Consider the following 18990-nt stretch of genomic DNA (forward strand, 5'->3'; position numbering starts at 1 on the left):
CAGGCCCGGACTGGCCATCGGGAGCACCGGGAGTTTTCCCGGTGGCCTGGCCTGCACAGATAAAAAAAAATTCAATAAAAAAAAAAAAAAAAATTATAATTTTAAATTTTTTTATAAATTTTGTATTTTTTTTGCCAGGCCATTGTTTCTAGTTGTGGCGGCGGCGCGGCGCGATAGTTAGATAACCTAGGTGGGTGGGGAACAACCAGGATTTCACTGTCTGCGACAGAGTTGGAGAACTATCTGACTCTCTCCCTCGGATCACACACACACAATGGAGCCGTGCTGCCGCTTGTGATTGGTGGAGGCGGGACCAGGCGATACAACTGATTGACAGTGGAGGTGGCGAATGGAATGGCAGATGGCACTCTGCAGAATACTGTAACAGCCAGGCAGTGAGCCAGGTAGTTTTGTAATAATGAAAGGTCTGTTATTTAATGTTTGTGTAAGGGCTATTTTAACTGTTGATGGGTAGTGCATCAGTAAAGTGAATATGGTATTGTGCTCTTGCTCTGTTTGAATAGGTGGAGAGAGTGGTTAACTGTATTATAATAGTAAATAGACAAATATGTTGTGCTCTTGCTTTTTTCTTTTTGAAGGTGGAGAGAGTAGCATTGCTAGTGCCACAACAGTTTTATTTGAGGTTCATAACGTTAGGTTATAACTATAACCAAGTTCTGTTAACACTAGTGAACGCTCAGCGTCTCATGCATAATCTCGCTTCAGCGTATGCACACTGAATACATTTCAAATGTACCTTTAAATGCCAGCATTCATCTGGCCACACCCCCATCCGCCTACCTACATAAGCCGGGATGGGCCACACACTCATCTCCTTCCCAACAAATTTCATCACAATGAAAAATCAAGGGCCTGCAGCAGCGTCTAGACGCTGAGCGTTCACTAGTGTTAACAGAACTTGGTTATAGTTATAACCTAACGTTCTGTGCCACACTAGCTCTCAGCGTCTCATGCATAATAGGAGCTGAGCGGGAGCTAGAAGCTCGACAAATGTACCCTGCTGAGGCCCCCCACAACCATCAGACCAGGGAGGGCCGAGCCTCCCCGACCCACCCTAATGGAGGGCACCCCCCCTATTGGTGGCTTCACGGGAGGGCGACGGACCCGACCGTGCGAAGAGGCACTCAAGCAACTCAACGCACAGGGTGAGCAGACCGTGGCTTGACCCCACGACTACACACACGCACAACCCGCATGCCACCCGGGAACGAACGGAGGAACAACCTCGTTACTGCCCCCAGAATCACGGGGTCAAGGGCAAACCCAACCCCGTGGCAAGGCCGTAGCAGCGGAGCGCGAAGGAAGACCCAGACCCACCAAAAGGACTGGACTCCCTGGAATGGGGGCCCGGAGAAGTCCATGATGCCAGCATCAAGACCCCACCAGGTGGGCACGTAGTGCCCCGCCCCCCACATCGCCAGCGTATTCGGACAAAGGCCCCTCAGTTACTGCACCTGGTATACCCAGGCGGTATCCCATCCAAGTACCAACCAGGCCAGAACCTGCTTAGCTTCCGAGATCGGACGAGATCGGGCGTGTTCAGGTTGGCATGGCCGTAAGCCGAGCGGGCCCTGTCCCCCCAAAAGTACACCGCCTGGCACACTGACCCTGCAGAACAGGCAGTCAGCACGGCCGTAAGCACACAAAAAAGGTTAACCAACGGAAGCAGGCAGCGCACCGGGGAAAAATCAGGCAACAGGCTGTTAACCCTAGCCTGGAGACTGCGGACGAGACAGGCGCCAGAGGGGACAGCTGAACACAGCCGCCCCGGCGGAAGGGGCGTATGCTGGCGTCGTTGCATGACCAAGCCTCCATTTAAAAACCCCCACCCAGAGGGGTTGAGGCAGAGAAGGCTGACACGATTGGCAGACGTCATGAACGTGCAGGGGCACCCTCAACCGGTGAACCCGAGAGTTGACACTGCTCCAACACACCAGGGAATCAACCACCTTGGCGTTACCCAATGCGGTGGTTGTTCCTATAACCCCTCAAGAAAAAACTCCAAAACACACCTGCGGGTATACACCGGCTATACCGCAGTACAAGTGTCTCAGTTTTCAAAAAAGGGTTAACCCAGGCCTACGGGTCGACGAACATTACCTCGGACCGGGCCTGGCGATACGGGAAGCACAGGGTCACCAGAGGAGGTCAAAGACCACCCCAACAGGCCCCTCTTCGCCATGCGTGAGAGAGGAGCGAAAAAGAATGGAGAACCAGCCCCTAAGCACACCGCACCTGGCCTTCCCAGGCGGTCTCCCAACCAAGTACTAACCAGGACCAACCTGTGTACAGCGGTGCAGTCGTAATATGTGGATAGAGCGCATCTTTGTGCGCGCGTACTGATCATCTAGTAACACGGCGTGTAACCGCGTGTGACCACGACTGCACCACTGCCTGTGTAGCGGCCGAGATCCGACGAGATCGAGCGCGTACAGAATGGCATGGCTGTAAGCCATTACGACAGTGCTGAGTAAAAACGTACCCAACCAGGGTCTCCATAGCGCTTAACCCTGTGACACCCGGACCGACCTGGCAGTTTTCCCCCTGAAAAAAACCCAAGTCCCTCAGGGTACCAGAACAGCAGATCTGCATCCCCGGTGGACAACGGGTTCAACTGATCCGGACCAGCGCGACCAGAACCAGTCCTGTGCCCTAACCACGCCGACATGCCTACTCCAGGAGAAGGGCAGATATGCGTGTCGATCTTAACATGAAAAGAAGGCGCCACCCAGACGTTCGGGCGAACCGCGCCTGGTGGCCCACCCCAAGGGCGTGAGACCCCTCTACATATGTTCAGATCCATTCCGTCATCATCCCCCAGACATGAACGAGAATCCGTCGAAAAACCAACCCAGGTCGTGGGATTTGGTCGTCGGAAGAGGAAAAACCCCCATCTCAGTTGCTTTATAAAAACGCTGTTTCAACCACAAGCAACCAAGGCGTGCCAGTCAGTCGCCTGTTTACAGCGAGCTAGCACTATACGTGCGTCGGGACACACCCCCATCAATGAACAGGCTATTTAGACCTGTCATTGAATCCCCAAGGCGCCCAGGGGAACGACAAGAGGGGTGTGACACTTCCTAACTCCAACACTTTGTGAATAGAAAAGAAGGAAGCATCAACAGTATGTATCCCAGTCTACACAGCCAGGGGTAAAATTTTTTCACATTTTTACATCCCACCACCCTCCCATAGGAAGGAGACGGGGATCCCCAGAGAGACTTCCCACGCGAGCTGTACAGATTGAAAAGAATATATTGCACCTTGAGCCATGTAAAAAATTGGTTTTAGGGCTCTCCGGGGAAGAGGCACTGAACCCATACACACTCAACAATCGAATTGAATCGAATACACATACAATAGAACAGGACACCTTCTAGAGGGTCCACTCACTTTGACAATCTGAGGAGGAAGGCTCTGTACTCTGATGGAGGCTCCCTCACATGGAAGAAGGAGTCCGAACTCACAGAAGGCCCGAATAGACGCTTGGTGAGGAGGAGCCCTGACCACCCCCCTGAAACCGATCCATCACATGGACCTGAACAGCACACGGAAGTCCTACCAACAGAGACACGCACGGTGACGTACTCTATGGTGGGGGAATTCCTGCGGTGCACACGCCCAATATACCAGGCCGTGGGACCAGGAACTCCCCCCCCCCCCCCCCCCCGTAACGTGCCGAACCGCCACGTGACGGGAACCTTGAAGGACAGGGGGTGTACCCCTGACCGACAGAAACAAGGGGAAGAGGAAAAGTTACCAGTTCACCCCTTTACGACCCCACACCCATGATACGATGTAATGACAAAAAGAGAATATGACACAGTCATAGTCAGCTCTATGAAGCGTCTGACAGCTCCACACAGCGCATGAGCTAACCTGCTATCTGCTTTTTACTAAGGAAAAAACACAGAATAGAGAGGGCTCTAAGAGCCCCGGTCCAACATACACATGTGCTTCTGTGGCCAGTCCAACCCAGTTGTAGGTCACATGACACACACAACCCATCATCACCTACAAAAAATGGCAAAAACACTCAACAGAGGAACGCCGTTTTTCACAATGAGAGAATACATAATTCTCGATTAGTAACGGCCACAGGCCTTGCTAAGCACACACGACAGCGACCAAACCATCTTTTCTTTTAGGAAAATAAAGTTTCTCCAGCAGTTTTAGCACAACCTCAGCAATCAAGCTAAGGGTTACATCGCATCCCTACCACACAAAAGACACAAATAGTGCACAACATGTCTGATAGGAGGATGAAAAAGTCCCCAGGGAACCGGGGGGAAACACAATCCTCTTATTTTACCCTCAATACGGCCAGTTAAAACAGGAAAACCTGTTAATATGTGAACACACTGTTCATTGTCATCACAGGCTGAGAAAAGAACATTCTTTTACTCACTTGTCACTAAGCATAGCTTCATAGGTTAGTTACCTTAGTTGTGAGTACACGGTACATATAAACACACATGATGTTTCTCACACAACAAACAGATCATTTTCACATCTGTAACAAGCCGATTTGCACGGAGAAGCTAACTGCCAGTGACAAAGACAGTTCACACATAACTCGCGCCGTATCCTAAATGCATTGCAGCAACACACGTTTTGGGAAAACATTGTCATTCACAAAACATTTAGAAAAGTAAAACCAGAAGACGTGTTATAAGGTCTGGTCAAACCTGGTCCTACCCGGAACGTAGATCAGCGAAGTGCAGTCACAGACACCGTAGGAACACAGCCGCTCCTGTGTTGTTCGAACTGGGCAGCGTCGCCGCTCCAACCCGCACTACAGTCCTCTTTGTTGACGCAACCTCGCCGTCCTGGCTCAGGGCAGGGTCGACGAAACATCCCCTGTCAAGGATGACGTCGTAGTCAAGAGTGCAAAACATGTTAAAATCAAAGCACGTTCAACAGAATAGCATCAAGCTAACGGCCGCCCCAACCGTTCGGGCGCTACTGCCCCTGCTCGCGAGACGCCGAGCTAACGGCGCACGCGACCAGAATCGAGCTCACGGCGGCGCGCGAGAAGCTAAAGCTACCCCGCGCCAGGCCATGGCCTATAGCAGCAAGCTAACGTTACCTAGTGATCACGACATGCTAGCACCGCAGCTAACAGCTGACTGGCTAACAGTAGGCCCAACCTGAGCAGGCCATGCAGCGATCCCAGCAGGCTAACGCAGCACTAACAGCTGACTGGCTAACCGTAAGCTAAGCAGCTATCACCTGAACATGTATACAATGACATAACACTCACCCAGACAGGCCGCCGTTCTGAACCTCTCCTCACTTTTTTAGAGAAAAGAGAAACAAGATGTCCACACTGCTTTACAACGGTGATTTTACCAACACCCGACGGAATCAGCACAATACCAAACTGGCCTGTGTAGCTGACTTGAACATGGATTATTCTTCCTTTCCTTAGAGCAATACTTTCTCCACGTCAAGTGGGCATATAGCAACACGTTGCTTGTGATGAAATTTGCGAAGGAGATGAGTGTGTGGCCCATCCCGGCTTATGTAGGTAGGCGGATGGGGGTGTGGCCAGATGAATGCTGGCATTTAAAGGTACATTTGAAATGTATTCAGTGTGCATACGCTGAAGCGAGATTATGCATGAGACGCTGAGCGTGAGCTAGTGTGGCACAGAAGAGTACATTGTACTAAGCAATTGTTGGCTCATTAGTTTGTGATTCACATGCACTAAAATTCACCAGAATGCAGGAAATTAAGTCTTTGTAACAAAAAAAATCCTGGTGGGGGACCCCCAGACCCCCCGCTTAAAAAGTGGCCTGACTGGGGCTATATTTCGCGCTATATCTCCCGGTATGAATTATTTCTCCATTCCGGCCCTGCCTGAGAGACTGTGTCCCACAACACTTTCTAGTTACGTCTGTCCCCTGAGAGACTGTGTCCCACAACACTTTCTAATTACGTCTGTCCCCTGAGAGACGCAGTCCCACAACAGAGATTTGTCACAAATTTAATTTCAAACCTTTATTTAAACTCGAAAGGCAACTGAAGTTTTCCTCATTCCCCTCATGGGGCGACAGTGGCTCAGGAGCAGGCACGTGCACACATAGAGGCCAAGGGGTGCCTGAGCACCTGCCTTTTTGAGCCTCATCAAAAAAGTGCCCTTTTTGAAAAAAAGATAAATACGTTTTTTTTTTTTTTTTTTTTTTATCGTTACGCATATAAACTGCCCTTCCAACTGAAAAATGTCAGGATAGAATCAAAATATTAGGTAAAGAGAGAGAGATGCCCCATATTCCATTGCAGTTTGCATGGCCTCCTCAGCGTGCCTCTCCGCGGACCTATATATTTTATTCATAGCGTGGGTGATGATGATGATGATAGAAACCGCTGTGGTGCATACAGTTGAATGCTGGTATTACACTCATTGAGGGACACGAAGAAGTCAAGTCCGATGGGATTTGGGAATCTCAAATACAAATCGGGATTGGAATAAAAAATGCATTTATATTAAACAATACAGAATATACAGCACTTCTTGGGGTCTGTAGGGTAAGCACTTATTCCCTCCCCCCTGAACATTTATGGAGATGTATGGGCCTTTTAAGTCAGTGATAAAAGTGTCTTTCAAGGATAAGTGAGCTCCTGCACTGATTATTATAGTTCAATATTCAATATTTGATCACCAAAACCCCCCAAAAAGCATAAAAAGGGGGCCCCCCGCCCGAAAAGGGCCCTTAAAAATCGTGCTTGCGCGCTACGCGCGCTCGGATATATACACACAAGTGTAGTGCCCTTTTCAGCCTTTGAGCACCTGCCCCTCTAAAGTCCTGTGCACGTCCCTGCTCAGGAGGTAGAGCAGACGTCTGGTTCCCAGTTAAATTCCCGCTCCTCCCGGGCAGCGTGTCTTAAAGGGGAACTCCAACATTTTGGGAAATTAGCTTATTTAACATCTTCCCTGGAGTTAGACAAGAAGATACATACCTTTTTTGTCTCTGTGCGTGCATTTTAGCTTTGGGAATAGAGTAATAGACGCTCCGTTAGCATAGCTTAGCTTCATCACTGGAAGTGAGGCAGGACAGTAGCCTTACAGTGCCTTACAGTGTATTGCAAGGTCTGACATTGACCAAACTTGATATGCATGACCTTGGTGGGCTCTAGGTCAACTCCTGAAAAGGGGGTCAATGTCAGACTTTGCAATCAAAAGTTAGGGGGCTAATAACCCTTGCCATAATTTCAGTGCGCCCCCTAACTTTTGATTGCAAGGTCTGACATTGACCCCCTTTTCAGGAGTTGACCTAGAGCCCACCAAGGTCATGCATATCAAAATTGGTCAATGTCAGACCTTGCAATACACTGTAAGGCACTGTAAGGCTACTGTCCTGCCTCACTTCCAGTGATGAAGCTAAGCTATGCTAACGGAGCGTCTATTCCCAAAGCTAAAATGCACGCACAGAGACAAAAAAGGTATGTATCTTCTTGTCTAACTGCAGGGAAGATGTTAAATAAGCTAATTTCCCAAAATGTTGGAGTTCCCCTTTAAGTGTCCTTGAGCAAGACACTTAACCCCTAACTGCTCCCGATGAGCAGGTCGGCACCTTGCATGGTCGCCTCCGCCGTCGGTGTGTGGATGTGTGAGTGAATGGGTCAAATGTGAGGAACAAATTGTAAAGTGCTTTGGATAAAAGCTGATAAATGCTGCCATTTATCATTTTCAAATGTCATCACACACACAACTGACAGAGGTGGAGGGCAGTCATCTGGACACATCGGCACAAACAAGGGTCTAAACACGTTTAGCAATTATGCCACATCAATGTGGAACACCCTACCCACAGCCGTAAAAAAAAATGTGAATCCCTACCCACCTTCAAAACCGCTCTCAAAGAGCACCTACGAGAGGCTGCAATTCAAAACTGGCCCCCGTAAATGTCTGAATCCCACTCCCACCCACCCACCCCCTCCTAATGTACAGTTCCCTCCCCCTCGTATGTATATATTTACTGTCAGGATCTCTGTTTAACAGTACTGTATATTTGCATAATCTTGTATGTCACAAATGTAACTACTGCATATCTGTATGTCATAAATGTCATGATTAGTTTAGATTAGATCAATCGCTTTCATTGCGGTTCATCCTTAGGCTCCATATTATCACTACTTTGAATTAGTCTGTGGTTTATTCTTGTAGATACCGTCACGACAGCTCGGAGACGGTGGAGGACGATATTGAATTCACTGCAACAGACGGCACCAATTCAGCCAGCTTTATTCTACAAGTGAAGGTACTGTACGGTTGGTGATTTACTCTTGATTTTGAAGACAAAATCACATGTAAAAGATACAAAAGAATTACGATGAGATCAAAGAATGTGATTGAATCAATCTGTCATTTTTCCATCTGTTTTGCATACACATGCGCGTACACACACACACACACACACACACACACACACACACACACACACACACACACACACACACACACACACACACACATACTTTCACCTACTCCTCCCCTGTTTATTTAATTTTGTACATAGGCTGTGCATGTGTTTATTTGTTTACTTGTTTATGTGTATGATTCTTAACTGTGTTTTTATTCCTGTTGGGGCCTCTTGGACCAGATCGACATTGCAAATAAAAAACCTGTTCTTAATGTTTTATCTGGCTAAATAGAGGAAATAATTTTTACGTAGAGTAATCTTTGGGGGGGGGGGGGGGGGGGTTATAATACAGCAAAGTATTGCTCCCCCCCCCCCCCCCCCCCCCCCCCAAAAAAGTGTTCATTAATGATAACATCATTAATTCATTATTTAAGAAATGTTTGCGTGTCCAAAATGAATGTTGTTTACATGTTGCAGGCATTTATCCACCACCGCCTACTTCCCATTCCCCCATGTGGAATGCACCTGATTAGATAAATGGCCGGTGCTCTGGTGCAACATATTGTGACTGAATGTCTGGTGCTGCATATTGTGACTGAAGCACCTTTAATGGTTGAATCTACACAATACTTATCGCTGGCCCGGGAAAAGTGAGAACCGTGTAGTGCTTATTCCACATAATTGTATGCGGTTGCCGGGCGGCTACGTGGCGTAGTGGGCAAGGCGCTCGCCACGAATGACGGAGACGCTGGGCTTGCCTGTTCGAGCCCAGCGCTCCACATTGCTTTCAGTTTAGCTGGTCGTTCATACTAATACACATTGGCCGTATTAGGGGGTGGGAAACTGATGGGTGGGGATCGGGCGTTGTGGACAGCGACTCCTACAGGTCGGTTGGTGCGCCTGCGCAGTAGAATCAGGAAGTGTCGGGGGCAGCGTGAGCCTCCCACGCGTTACTCCTCGCCACTGAGAGATCGAGCTGCGCAGGTGAAAAGATGCGACTGCTGTTACCTCAAGTACCGGAGGGGACTTGTGCTATGTATGACTTAGTCCACATTGCAGCCGGCTTGTGGGAGGCAAGAAACAGCGTTCGTGACAGGGGAGGGTTGAATTGGATGATACGAAATTGGGATGGGAGAAAATATAGAAAATGGGAGAAAAAGTGGATGAAAAAAATAATAATTGTACGCGGTTGCATCCACACGGTCCTCAATCAGAATGATCAAAGAATCCTACTGAGTACACCTTTAAAACGTTGGTCATGTTGCTATCGGGAAAGCGCTTTAGACAGCCTGCCTGTAAAACAACCAGAAGGAAGTTTGGTTTTCCAGAGGCCATTCGACTGGTGAATGGCCACAGTGCTAGGAATGGTCAGTTCACTAATATGCATCTTTTGACCCCTTAATTTGAATCTTTTTGACCAAAGTGCACCTTTTTTTTGTACTGACCGAATACATTTATTAGATAAGATAAGATGATCCTTTATTAATCCCCTTGGGGAAATTGACAGATCAGCTATATAAGGATCCTGTTCTAACAGTGTCATGTTTCTTGTGCTTTAATAGTGTCATCTATGTCTCTTGTCCCTTGTTCTGTCTTGGATGTGTATAAGTGCAGCTGTTTGCCTTTCATTCATGCCTTAAATTGCCCCTTGCGGGACTAATACAGTTCTTTGAATTTTATTTAACCGTCTTGCCGTCTACAGGTGACACCCGTCAACGACGAGGTGCCGATGGTGGCCGTGGGTCTGAAGCCTGTACTCAGCTGTGCGGAGGGACAGGAAGTCTTCATCACGGCAGAGTACATCTACGCCACCGACGCAGACAGCGATAACGGCAGCCTGGTGTACCTGATCGCCCGCCAGCCGTATCACGGCGTGGTGCTCAAGGGGGGCATCGTGGTCGACCGCTTCACCCAGGCGGATGTCGTCGCCGGGACTGTTGCCTACAAACACACTGGTATTGTTGTGGCTCTGTATCTGTCTTACTGGATGCTTTTGGTCTATTGTGGCTGTAGATATTCTTTTCCCAGTTTTAGAATTCACAGATTTTGGGGCGGCTAGGTGGTGCAGTGGGCAAGGCGCTCACCACCAATGCAGGAGACGCTGGGTTCGAGCCCAGCTCTCCGCATTGCTATCAGCTTGGCTGGTCGTTCATACTAATACAATTGGCAGTATTAGGGGGTGGGAAGCTGATGGGTGGGGATCGGACGTTGTGGACAGCGACTCCTACAGGTCGGTTGGTGCGCCTGCGCAGCAGAATCAGGAAGCGACGGGGGCGGCGTGCCCTCCAAACGCAGACCCCCGACGCTGAGAGATCGCGCTGTGCAGGTGAAAAGATGCGACTGCTGCTTCCTCGAGTACCGGAGGGGACACGTGATGCAAGGCTTAGTCCACATTGCAGCCGGCTTGTGGGAGGCATGGCCTAACAACATTCGAGACAGGGGAGGGTAGAATTGGACGATATGAAATTGGGATGGGAGAAAAATAGAAAATGGGAGAAAAAAGTATATAAAAAAAAAGAATTCACAGATTTTAAAGGAATGGTTTACTTTGTGTCACAGCTGAGCGTATTGAATCTATGCAGAGCACAGATACAATGCAGACAGGTCTTGGTATAACCCAAAAGACGGGTATTGTATTATAACTAGGGATGTTCGATATTGGCTTTTTTACCGATATCCGATATACCGATATTGTCCAACTCTTAATTTCCGATACTGATATCAACCGATACCGATATATGCAGGGTTCCCCCCCCCCCAAAAAAACGTAATAATTTCAGGTAATTAACATTACATATCTCTTGTCGTGGAATTAACACAACATTATGCATACTTTTGACAATAAATTAAACATGAATTTGTTCTTACTTGCTTTCCAGGGTAAATAAAGGTTAAATAAATGGAAAAGAAAATGGAAAATGAAAACAGACAGATCATTTCCGATATTACATTTTAATGCCAATATCGGCCGATAATATCGGACATCCCTAATTATAACAATGGTCGAGCAGTCCAGGCAGAGGTAGGTCATACACAGAGAAGGTATTCGTATAGTCCAGGCGGCATATGTGGAGCAGGGTAGTCAAACAGGCGAGGGGTCATACACAGGATTAGAGAGTAGAGAACAGGACGTGGAGCCAGATGTCGGACTGAGGGAAAGGAAGACAGACAGGGTTAGACACGAGACATGGCTACAGAATACTAAATAACTGTAAAGTGCTACAGACTACGACTGACCGGAGAATAGTAAGCTACGATCTGGCAGCATGATGACATCTGAGCCAGGTCTATGTAGGTGAAGCAATCAGCACACAGATGTCAATCAGCTGCTCCCTGGGCTCTCACACACCTGACCCGGCACCTGTAATCAGAAAGAGAGAGAGAGAGAGAGAGAGAGAGAGAGAGAGAGAGAGAGAATAGACAGGAAGGAATAGGGTGTGACACTGATTTGTCAATTTGGGAGACATTTCAATCTATCCAAAAACCATGGGCACCAGTGTGATATTTGAGATATTGGAAGCAGAAATCTTTAGCATTTGTTAGCAAAGTCAGTGGGGCCCCTTAGCATGTGTCTTTTTATACCAAAAACTTTGTATTTTTAGTTGTCAAATAGTTAGGATGTTGTTTGAACATCCTGAGTATGTGATCTCCATGTGATTTTCTCTATAATGTTTTTATTTCTTTCTCCTATCAAGCCACAAACGACTGGACCCAAAAGGCAATAATTGTCATTATCGTGCTCTAAGCATTTAAAAACTGACTCCTGTGTTTATGACTGTGTCGTAGGACTGGAGGTGGGTCTGACTCCTGTGTTTATGACTGTGTCGTAGGACTGGAGGTGGGTCTGACTCCTGTGTTTATGACTGTGTCGTAGGACTGGAGGTGGGTCTGACTCCTGTGTTTATGACTGTGTCGTAGGACTGGAGGTGGGTCTGACTCCTCGCCATGACACGATCACGTTTGTCATCTCCGACGGCGAGACGGAGAACGCTGCTCTCTGCTGCAGCGACGGACGGCCCCTTCAGACCAGAGGCGCAGCGCCTCTCAGAGACAGCCTGCCTGTGTACGACCTCAAAGTGACCGTGTTCCCTGTCGACAGTCAGCCGCCTTCCATTTCAGCAGGTGAGGGTTTGTGAATAAAGGGAAAACAACGGCACACCAGTGTTGGAGAGGTGCTGACATGATAAAGACATGCAACAGTGTGAAGGAAAGTTGTGCCAGCCTTGTCACAGCCTTGTCCCAACCCTGTCTCAACCCTGTCTCAACCCTGTCTCAACCCTGTCTCAACCCTGTCCCAACCTTGTCTCAACCTTGTCTCAACCCTGTCTCAACCCTGTCCCAACCTTGTCCCAACCCTGTCTCAACCCTGTCTCAACCCTGTCTCAACCTTGTCCCAGCCTTGTCCCAACCTTGTCCCAACCCTGTCTCAACCCTGTCTCAACCTTGTCTCAACCCTGTCTCAACCCTGTCTCAACCCTGTCTCAACCTTGTCCCAGCCTTGTCCCAGCCTTGTCCCAGCCTTGTCTCAACCCTGTCCCAACCTTGTCCCAACCCTGTCTCAACCCTGTCTCAACCCTGTCTCAACCTTGTCCCAGCCTTGTCCCAACCCTGTCTCAACCCTGTCTCAACCTTGTCCCAGCCTTGTTCCAGCCTTGTCCCAGCCTTGTCCCAGCCTTGTCTCAGCCTTGTCTCAGCCTTGTCCCAACCCTGTCCCAACCTTGTCCCAGCCTTGTCCCAGCCTTGTCCCAGCCTTGTCCCAGCCTTGTCCCAGCCTTGTCTCAACCCTGTCTCAACCCTGTCTCAACCCTGTCTCAACCTTGTCCCAACCTTGTCTCAGCCTTGTCTCAGCCTTGTTCCAGCCTTGTCCCAGCCTTGTCTCAACCCTGTCTCAACCTTGTCCCAGCCTTGTCCCAGCCTTGTCTCAACCCTGTCTCAACCCTGTCTCAACCCTGTCCCAGCCTTGTCCCAGCCTTGTCTCAGCCTTGTCTCAGCCTTGTCTCAACCTTGTCCCAACCTTGTCCCAGCCTTGTCCCAGCCTTGTCCCAGCCTTGTCCCAGCCTTGTCCCAGCCTTGTCTCAACCCTGTCTCAACCCTGTCTCAACCCTGTCCCAGCCTTGTCCCAGCCTTGTCTCAGCCTTGTCCCAGCCTTGTCCCAGCCTTGTCCCAGCCTTGTCTCAACCCTGTCTCAACCCTGTCTCAACCCTGTCCCAGCCTTGTCCCAGCCTTGTCTCAGCCTTGTCTCAGCCTTGTTCCAGCCTTGTCCCAGCCTTGTCTCAACCTTGTCCCAGCCTTGTTCCAGCCCTGTCTCAACCTTGTCTCAGCCTTGTCCCAACCTTGTCTCAACCTTGTCCCAGCCTTGTCCCAGCCTTGTCCCAACCTTGTCCCAACCTTGTCCCAACCTTGTCTCAACCTTGTTCCAGCCTTGTCTCAGCCTTGTTCCAGCCTTGTCCCAGCCTTGTCTCAACCTTGTCTCAACCTTGTCTCAACCTTGTCCCAGCCTTGTCCCAACCTTGTCCCAGCCTTGTCCCAGCCTTGTTCCAGCCTTGTCCCAACCTTGTCCCAGCCTTGTTCCAGCCTTGTCCCAGCCTTGTTCCAGCCTTGTCCCAACCTTGTCCCAGCCTTGTCCCAGCCTTGTCCCAGCCCTGTCTCAACCTTGTCCCAGCCTTGTCCCAGCCTTGTCTCAACCTTGTCCCAGCCTTGTCTCAACCTTGTCCCAGCCTTGTCCCAGCCTTGTCTCAACCTTGTCCCAGCCTTGTCTCAACCTTGTCCCAGCCTTGTTCCAGCCTTGTCCCAGCCTTGTCCCAGCCTTGTCCCAACCTTGTCCCAACCTTGTCCCAGCCTTGTCTCAACCTTGTCCCAGCCTTGTCCCAGCCTTGTCTCAACCTTGTCCCAGCCTTGTTCCAGCCTTGTCCCAACCTTGTCCCAACCTTGTCCCAGCCTTGTCCCAGCCTTGTCCCAGCCTTGTCCCAACCTTGTCCCAACCTTGTCCCAGCCTTGTCTCAACCTTGTCCCAGCCTTGTCCCAACCTTGTCTCAACCTTGTCCCAGCCTTGTTCCAGCCCTGTCTCAACCTTGTCCCAGCCTTGTTGCAGCCCTGTCTCAACCTTGTCCCAGCCCTGTCCCAGCCTTGTCCCAGCCCTGTCTCAACCTTGTCCCAGCCTTGTTGCAGCCTTGATATAAAGATAATGATTCATTCAAGACAAAGAAGACTATGGCTTTAATAAATAATTATAGTTTTATCGAGGCTGTGACAACTTTCTTTCATACAACAAAAACAAACAAAAACACCCATCTGAGTCACCTGCTGGACTCATCATGAGCTATAATATAATATATATATTGTATATATATTATGTGCACATATGAAAGCAAAATCTGCAACTTCAATGCAGCTCATAGCTTAAATTTTTTTGTTTGTTAAACATTTCTAAATAAACTAATGTTCCCAAATCTTTCTAAATAGACCTCTATTTTGTTTTCTGACAGGTTAAGAAAATACAAAAAAGCATGTTTTTTCATATAAATCCACCTCTTCAAGAACATGTATACTGTAACCACATATTTAGATAAATTAAGCAATTCAATCTGGATTGGGACTTAGATTTAGTAACTTTAAATTGTGTTTCTTGTCGTTCACAGGAGACATCTTCGTGGTGGATGAAGGGGGGGCCGCACCGATAACCGCGTCCCACCTGAGAGCCTCAGACACAGACACTGCTCTGGAGGAGCTGGTGGTCAGCCTGGTTTCCCCTCCTCAGTTTGGATACATTGAGAATGTGCTGCCCAGCCCCGGCTTTGAGAAAAGCAACACGGGCATAAGCATAGGTAAGCATTAAGCACGGTTACCTCAATAAATGAATCCTTGATACGAAGAACCATACAAGTCTGTTTTGATGTTTTTTTGGACAGTCCATGTATTTTCAATTCAATCCAAATTCACTTGAGAGTGTGAATGTGATATATCAGCAGAAAGTACTCAACCTCTCAGCCTCTGTCTTTAACTATGAAAGAATACAACACTAACTTACCATCTTTAGATAATAAATTACTCAACCTCGACTGTCTTTAACTAATGAACACAACACTGTAACGTACCATATTTAGATAATAAAGTACTCAACCACTACTGTCTTTAACTATGAATGAACACAACACTCTTAACTTACCATATATTTAGATAATAATGTACTCAACCTCTACTGTCTTTAACTATGAATGAACACAAAACTTCTAGATAATACAATTTGAAAACATTGGACCTCATTCTCGAACGGACTTAACTCGATTAAGAACTTTTTTGCCATTCTCAAACGGCTTCTTTTCGTAAATTCGTTCATAGCTACGAACAGGATTTACGAACTCAAAAAGGCAGTCGTAAGTCAGACTGGTGTGCGCCCGTGTTTGTAACGGCTTCATTTGGGAGAAATCCTAGGGGATTGTGTTCACTTCGATTCCACAGAAATCCTCGGAATTAAATAATTATAATGATAATAAATACGACAATATTTGTATCATTAATAATTATGTTTTACATTTATAGTCATGACTCTAAAACATTACTCTAATGTAAAAAAAAATTTGATCAGTCGCAAAAAATCTTTCTTTGATGCTTCCAACACCTGAAATGCCCTCCAACTGACTGAAGCTGACGGTTCTTCCTTCTTTTGCTGCATTTAAAAGTATGATCTCCGACCACTGAGTCAACTTGTAACTGGCTGATTTTTTATTGTTTATTATTTATTGTGTCTATATTTATGAAATTGCCAATAAACCGTGTCTCGTTTTGTAAGCTCGTCGTCGCTGTAAATGAGGGTAACCTCCGTGTCTTACGAGTTGAAATGAAGGTTTGAATGAATTCACATTAGACACTATTGTGTTGTAGTCGAGTCACTAAATCTCGAGTCCGAGTCTCGAGTCCCCAGTGTTCGAGTCAGAGTCCAAGTCTGAGTCACCAAAGAAGAGCCCGAGTCGAGTCTGAGTCGAGTCCCCATCACCCTAGTCCGAGTCCAAGTCATCAAGGTTGAATCCACTCCACTCTGGCAGTCAAAGAGCTGACATACAAATAAAAAAACATTAAACTACATTAAACATAAATGACACCATTTCAAAGTTTTAAAAGAGTTTATTTACTCTGTGACACAATAGCCAAACAAATGCACTAGCCATCAATATATTATGCCAAATGATTAGGGCCTATTATAAAATAAATCCAAAATATATAAATGTTTATCAATTTACAAGTCCATGTCCTCGTCTGCACCTTCCGAGTCCGAATGCAGTCAATGCTCGTCCAAGTCATCAGTGCTCAAGTCCAAGTACTACAACACTGTTAGACACACTGTAATCGGTCGTCTCTCATGCACCTCTCCGTCCTCCGCAGCCTCCTTCTCCTTCAAGGACCTCCTGGACGGCCATGTGAACTACGTCCAGTCCCGACATCAGAGGGTGGAACCCACCGCCGACCAGCTCATGCTCTGCGTGTCGGACGGCAAACACACCTCCGCCAACGTCCCCTTCTACATCATCATCAGTCCCACCAACGATGAGGTCCCAGACTTTCTGGCGAGGAACATCACTGTGAGTAGGCAGCCTTTTATTTGAAAATGTTTTGACGTTTATTTCAGGGACAACATACAAAAAAAACATTTGTTTCCGAAGAGAAAAGATGCACTAGACTAGATTATACTGTAGCTTTTGCTATTTTACATCTCCAGTCCCTTGTACATACAATATAAAACAATATAGAAACATACAATAAAGAAAACCCTACTGTCAATGAGCCCCCCCCCCCCCTTAAAGGAACACGCCAACATTTTGGAAAATTAGCTTACCGTCTTCTCCAGAGAGAGACAAGAAGGTAGATACCAGTTTCCTCTCTGTGCGTTCAGTAGAAAGCTATTTGGCTGCATGTTAGCCTAGCTTAGCACAATGCATGGAGACAATGGGAGCATGTCTATATTCCCCGGGTCCTATATGTTCCCCGGGTTCTATGTTCCCCGCTTTGATTGATTGATTGATTGAAAATTTTAGACCACCAGCCCTGATTCCAAACTCTAACCTTAACCAGTTCGAAAGAGGGCCTAAGCTTAACCTTTCGAAGGCGGACATTAATAATTAATAAAATAATAAAAATTTATAAAATGTTCAATCTATTAATCAATCAAAGCGGGGAACATAGAACCCGGGGAACATAGGACCCGGGGAACATAGGGATGATCCCGAGACAATAAGCTAATTTCCCAAAATGTTGGCGTGTTCTTTTAAGGGTACCCTACTGAAAGTGGGAACAGGATTGAATAGCTAGCAACTGTCCTTTCAGGTGAGGTCAGCAGAGTGAAGCGAACGTGCAATTGTTCCAGACAGATGTTTGCCTTACATTATGAGTGTTGATGTGCCGGGGGTTAAACAAGGTGCTTTAGGGGCACAGTGGCTTCCTTCAGAGTTGGAAAATGTAATGCTTCCTGTTTACATTTGTAAAATGTAGTTTGATTTCAGTCTCAGCCCTTCCAAAAAGGTATTGTAGCGAATTCAGGGGGCAAGCTGGGAATCAAACCAAGGTCGCCCAGACCACATGTGATAATGCTAACCAGTCAACTAAAGGGTCCAACCCGTTAGCCAAGGGTTAGCGAGTCTAGGGATCTGTGGTCCTTACACTACCCCCCCTATTTCGGGAAGTGTGTCCCCACACACTTCAGCCTATCAGCTCCCTCACGCCTCACACGCTTCAGCCTATTAGTTCCCTCGCGCCTCACACACTTCAGCCTATCAGCTCCCTCACGCCTCACACACTTCAGCCTATCAGCTCCCTCACACCTCACACACTTCAGCCTATCAGCTCCCTCACGCCTCACACACTTCAGCCTATCAGCTCCCTCGCGCCTCACACACTTCAGCCTATCAGCTCCCTCGCGCCTCACACACTTCAGCCTATCAGCTCCCTCGCGCCTCACACACTTCAGCCTATCAGCTCCCTCGCGCCTCACACACTTCAGCCTATCAGCTCCCTCGCGCCTCACACACTTCAGCCTATCAGCTCCCTCGCGCCTCACACACTTCAGCCTATCAGCTCCCTCACGCCTCTGGGCGCAGACGCTTCAGCCTATCAGCTCCCTCACGCCTCTGGGCGCACACGCTTCAGCCTATAATTTCCTGGTCACTACTATGATGGAAATACCACTGGTAATTGGTAAACCATTGGTTTAAATTGGATTATACCATGGAATTATTTGAAGTGCAAAAGTCGTACCATGGTGATATAGCTTTTACCAAAGCGGTATCGTTATTATATTATATATATATTGATATGATACATGATATGATACATTTATTTATATTGCGCCCCTCAACCAATAGTTACATCGGCCCGGGGCGCATCCCGGGAGAGAAAGAGAAAACAAACAAAAAAGACAGGAACAAAATGAAAAACAGAAAAATACAGGCAGTCCAACCAATCAGATAGAGAACAGACCGACATAGTACACCACACATACAACAATACAAAAAAACTAGCTCATGGATTGTTTATGGCGAATAGGTGGGTTTTGAGCATGGCCTTAAAGGTCTGTAGGGTGCTTGCAGATTTCAGGTTGAGTGGGAGCTTGTTC

At 47.6% G+C, this 18990-nt stretch overlaps 1 protein-coding gene across 1 annotated transcript in view; it reads left to right on the forward strand.

Annotated features, from left to right (window-relative positions):
* The window catches only part of frem1a (Fras1 related extracellular matrix 1a), a 116314-nt gene that overhangs the window by 47056 nt on the left and 50268 nt on the right, over positions 1-18990 (forward strand). Inside the window, exons 16-20 of the mRNA XM_084334826.1 lie at positions 8192-8285; positions 10090-10342; positions 12306-12509; positions 15026-15211; positions 16767-16963. Of these exons, the coding sequence (XP_084190952.1) occupies positions 8192-8285; positions 10090-10342; positions 12306-12509; positions 15026-15211; positions 16767-16963 (934 nt within the window). The remainder of the gene's footprint in view (positions 1-8191; positions 8286-10089; positions 10343-12305; positions 12510-15025; positions 15212-16766; positions 16964-18990) is intronic.

Source organism: Notolepis coatsorum (genome assembly GCF_963971535.1).
Source record: "Notolepis coatsorum genome assembly, chromosome: 1".
NCBI classification, from domain to species: domain Eukaryota; kingdom Metazoa; phylum Chordata; class Actinopteri; order Aulopiformes; family Paralepididae; genus Notolepis; species Notolepis coatsorum.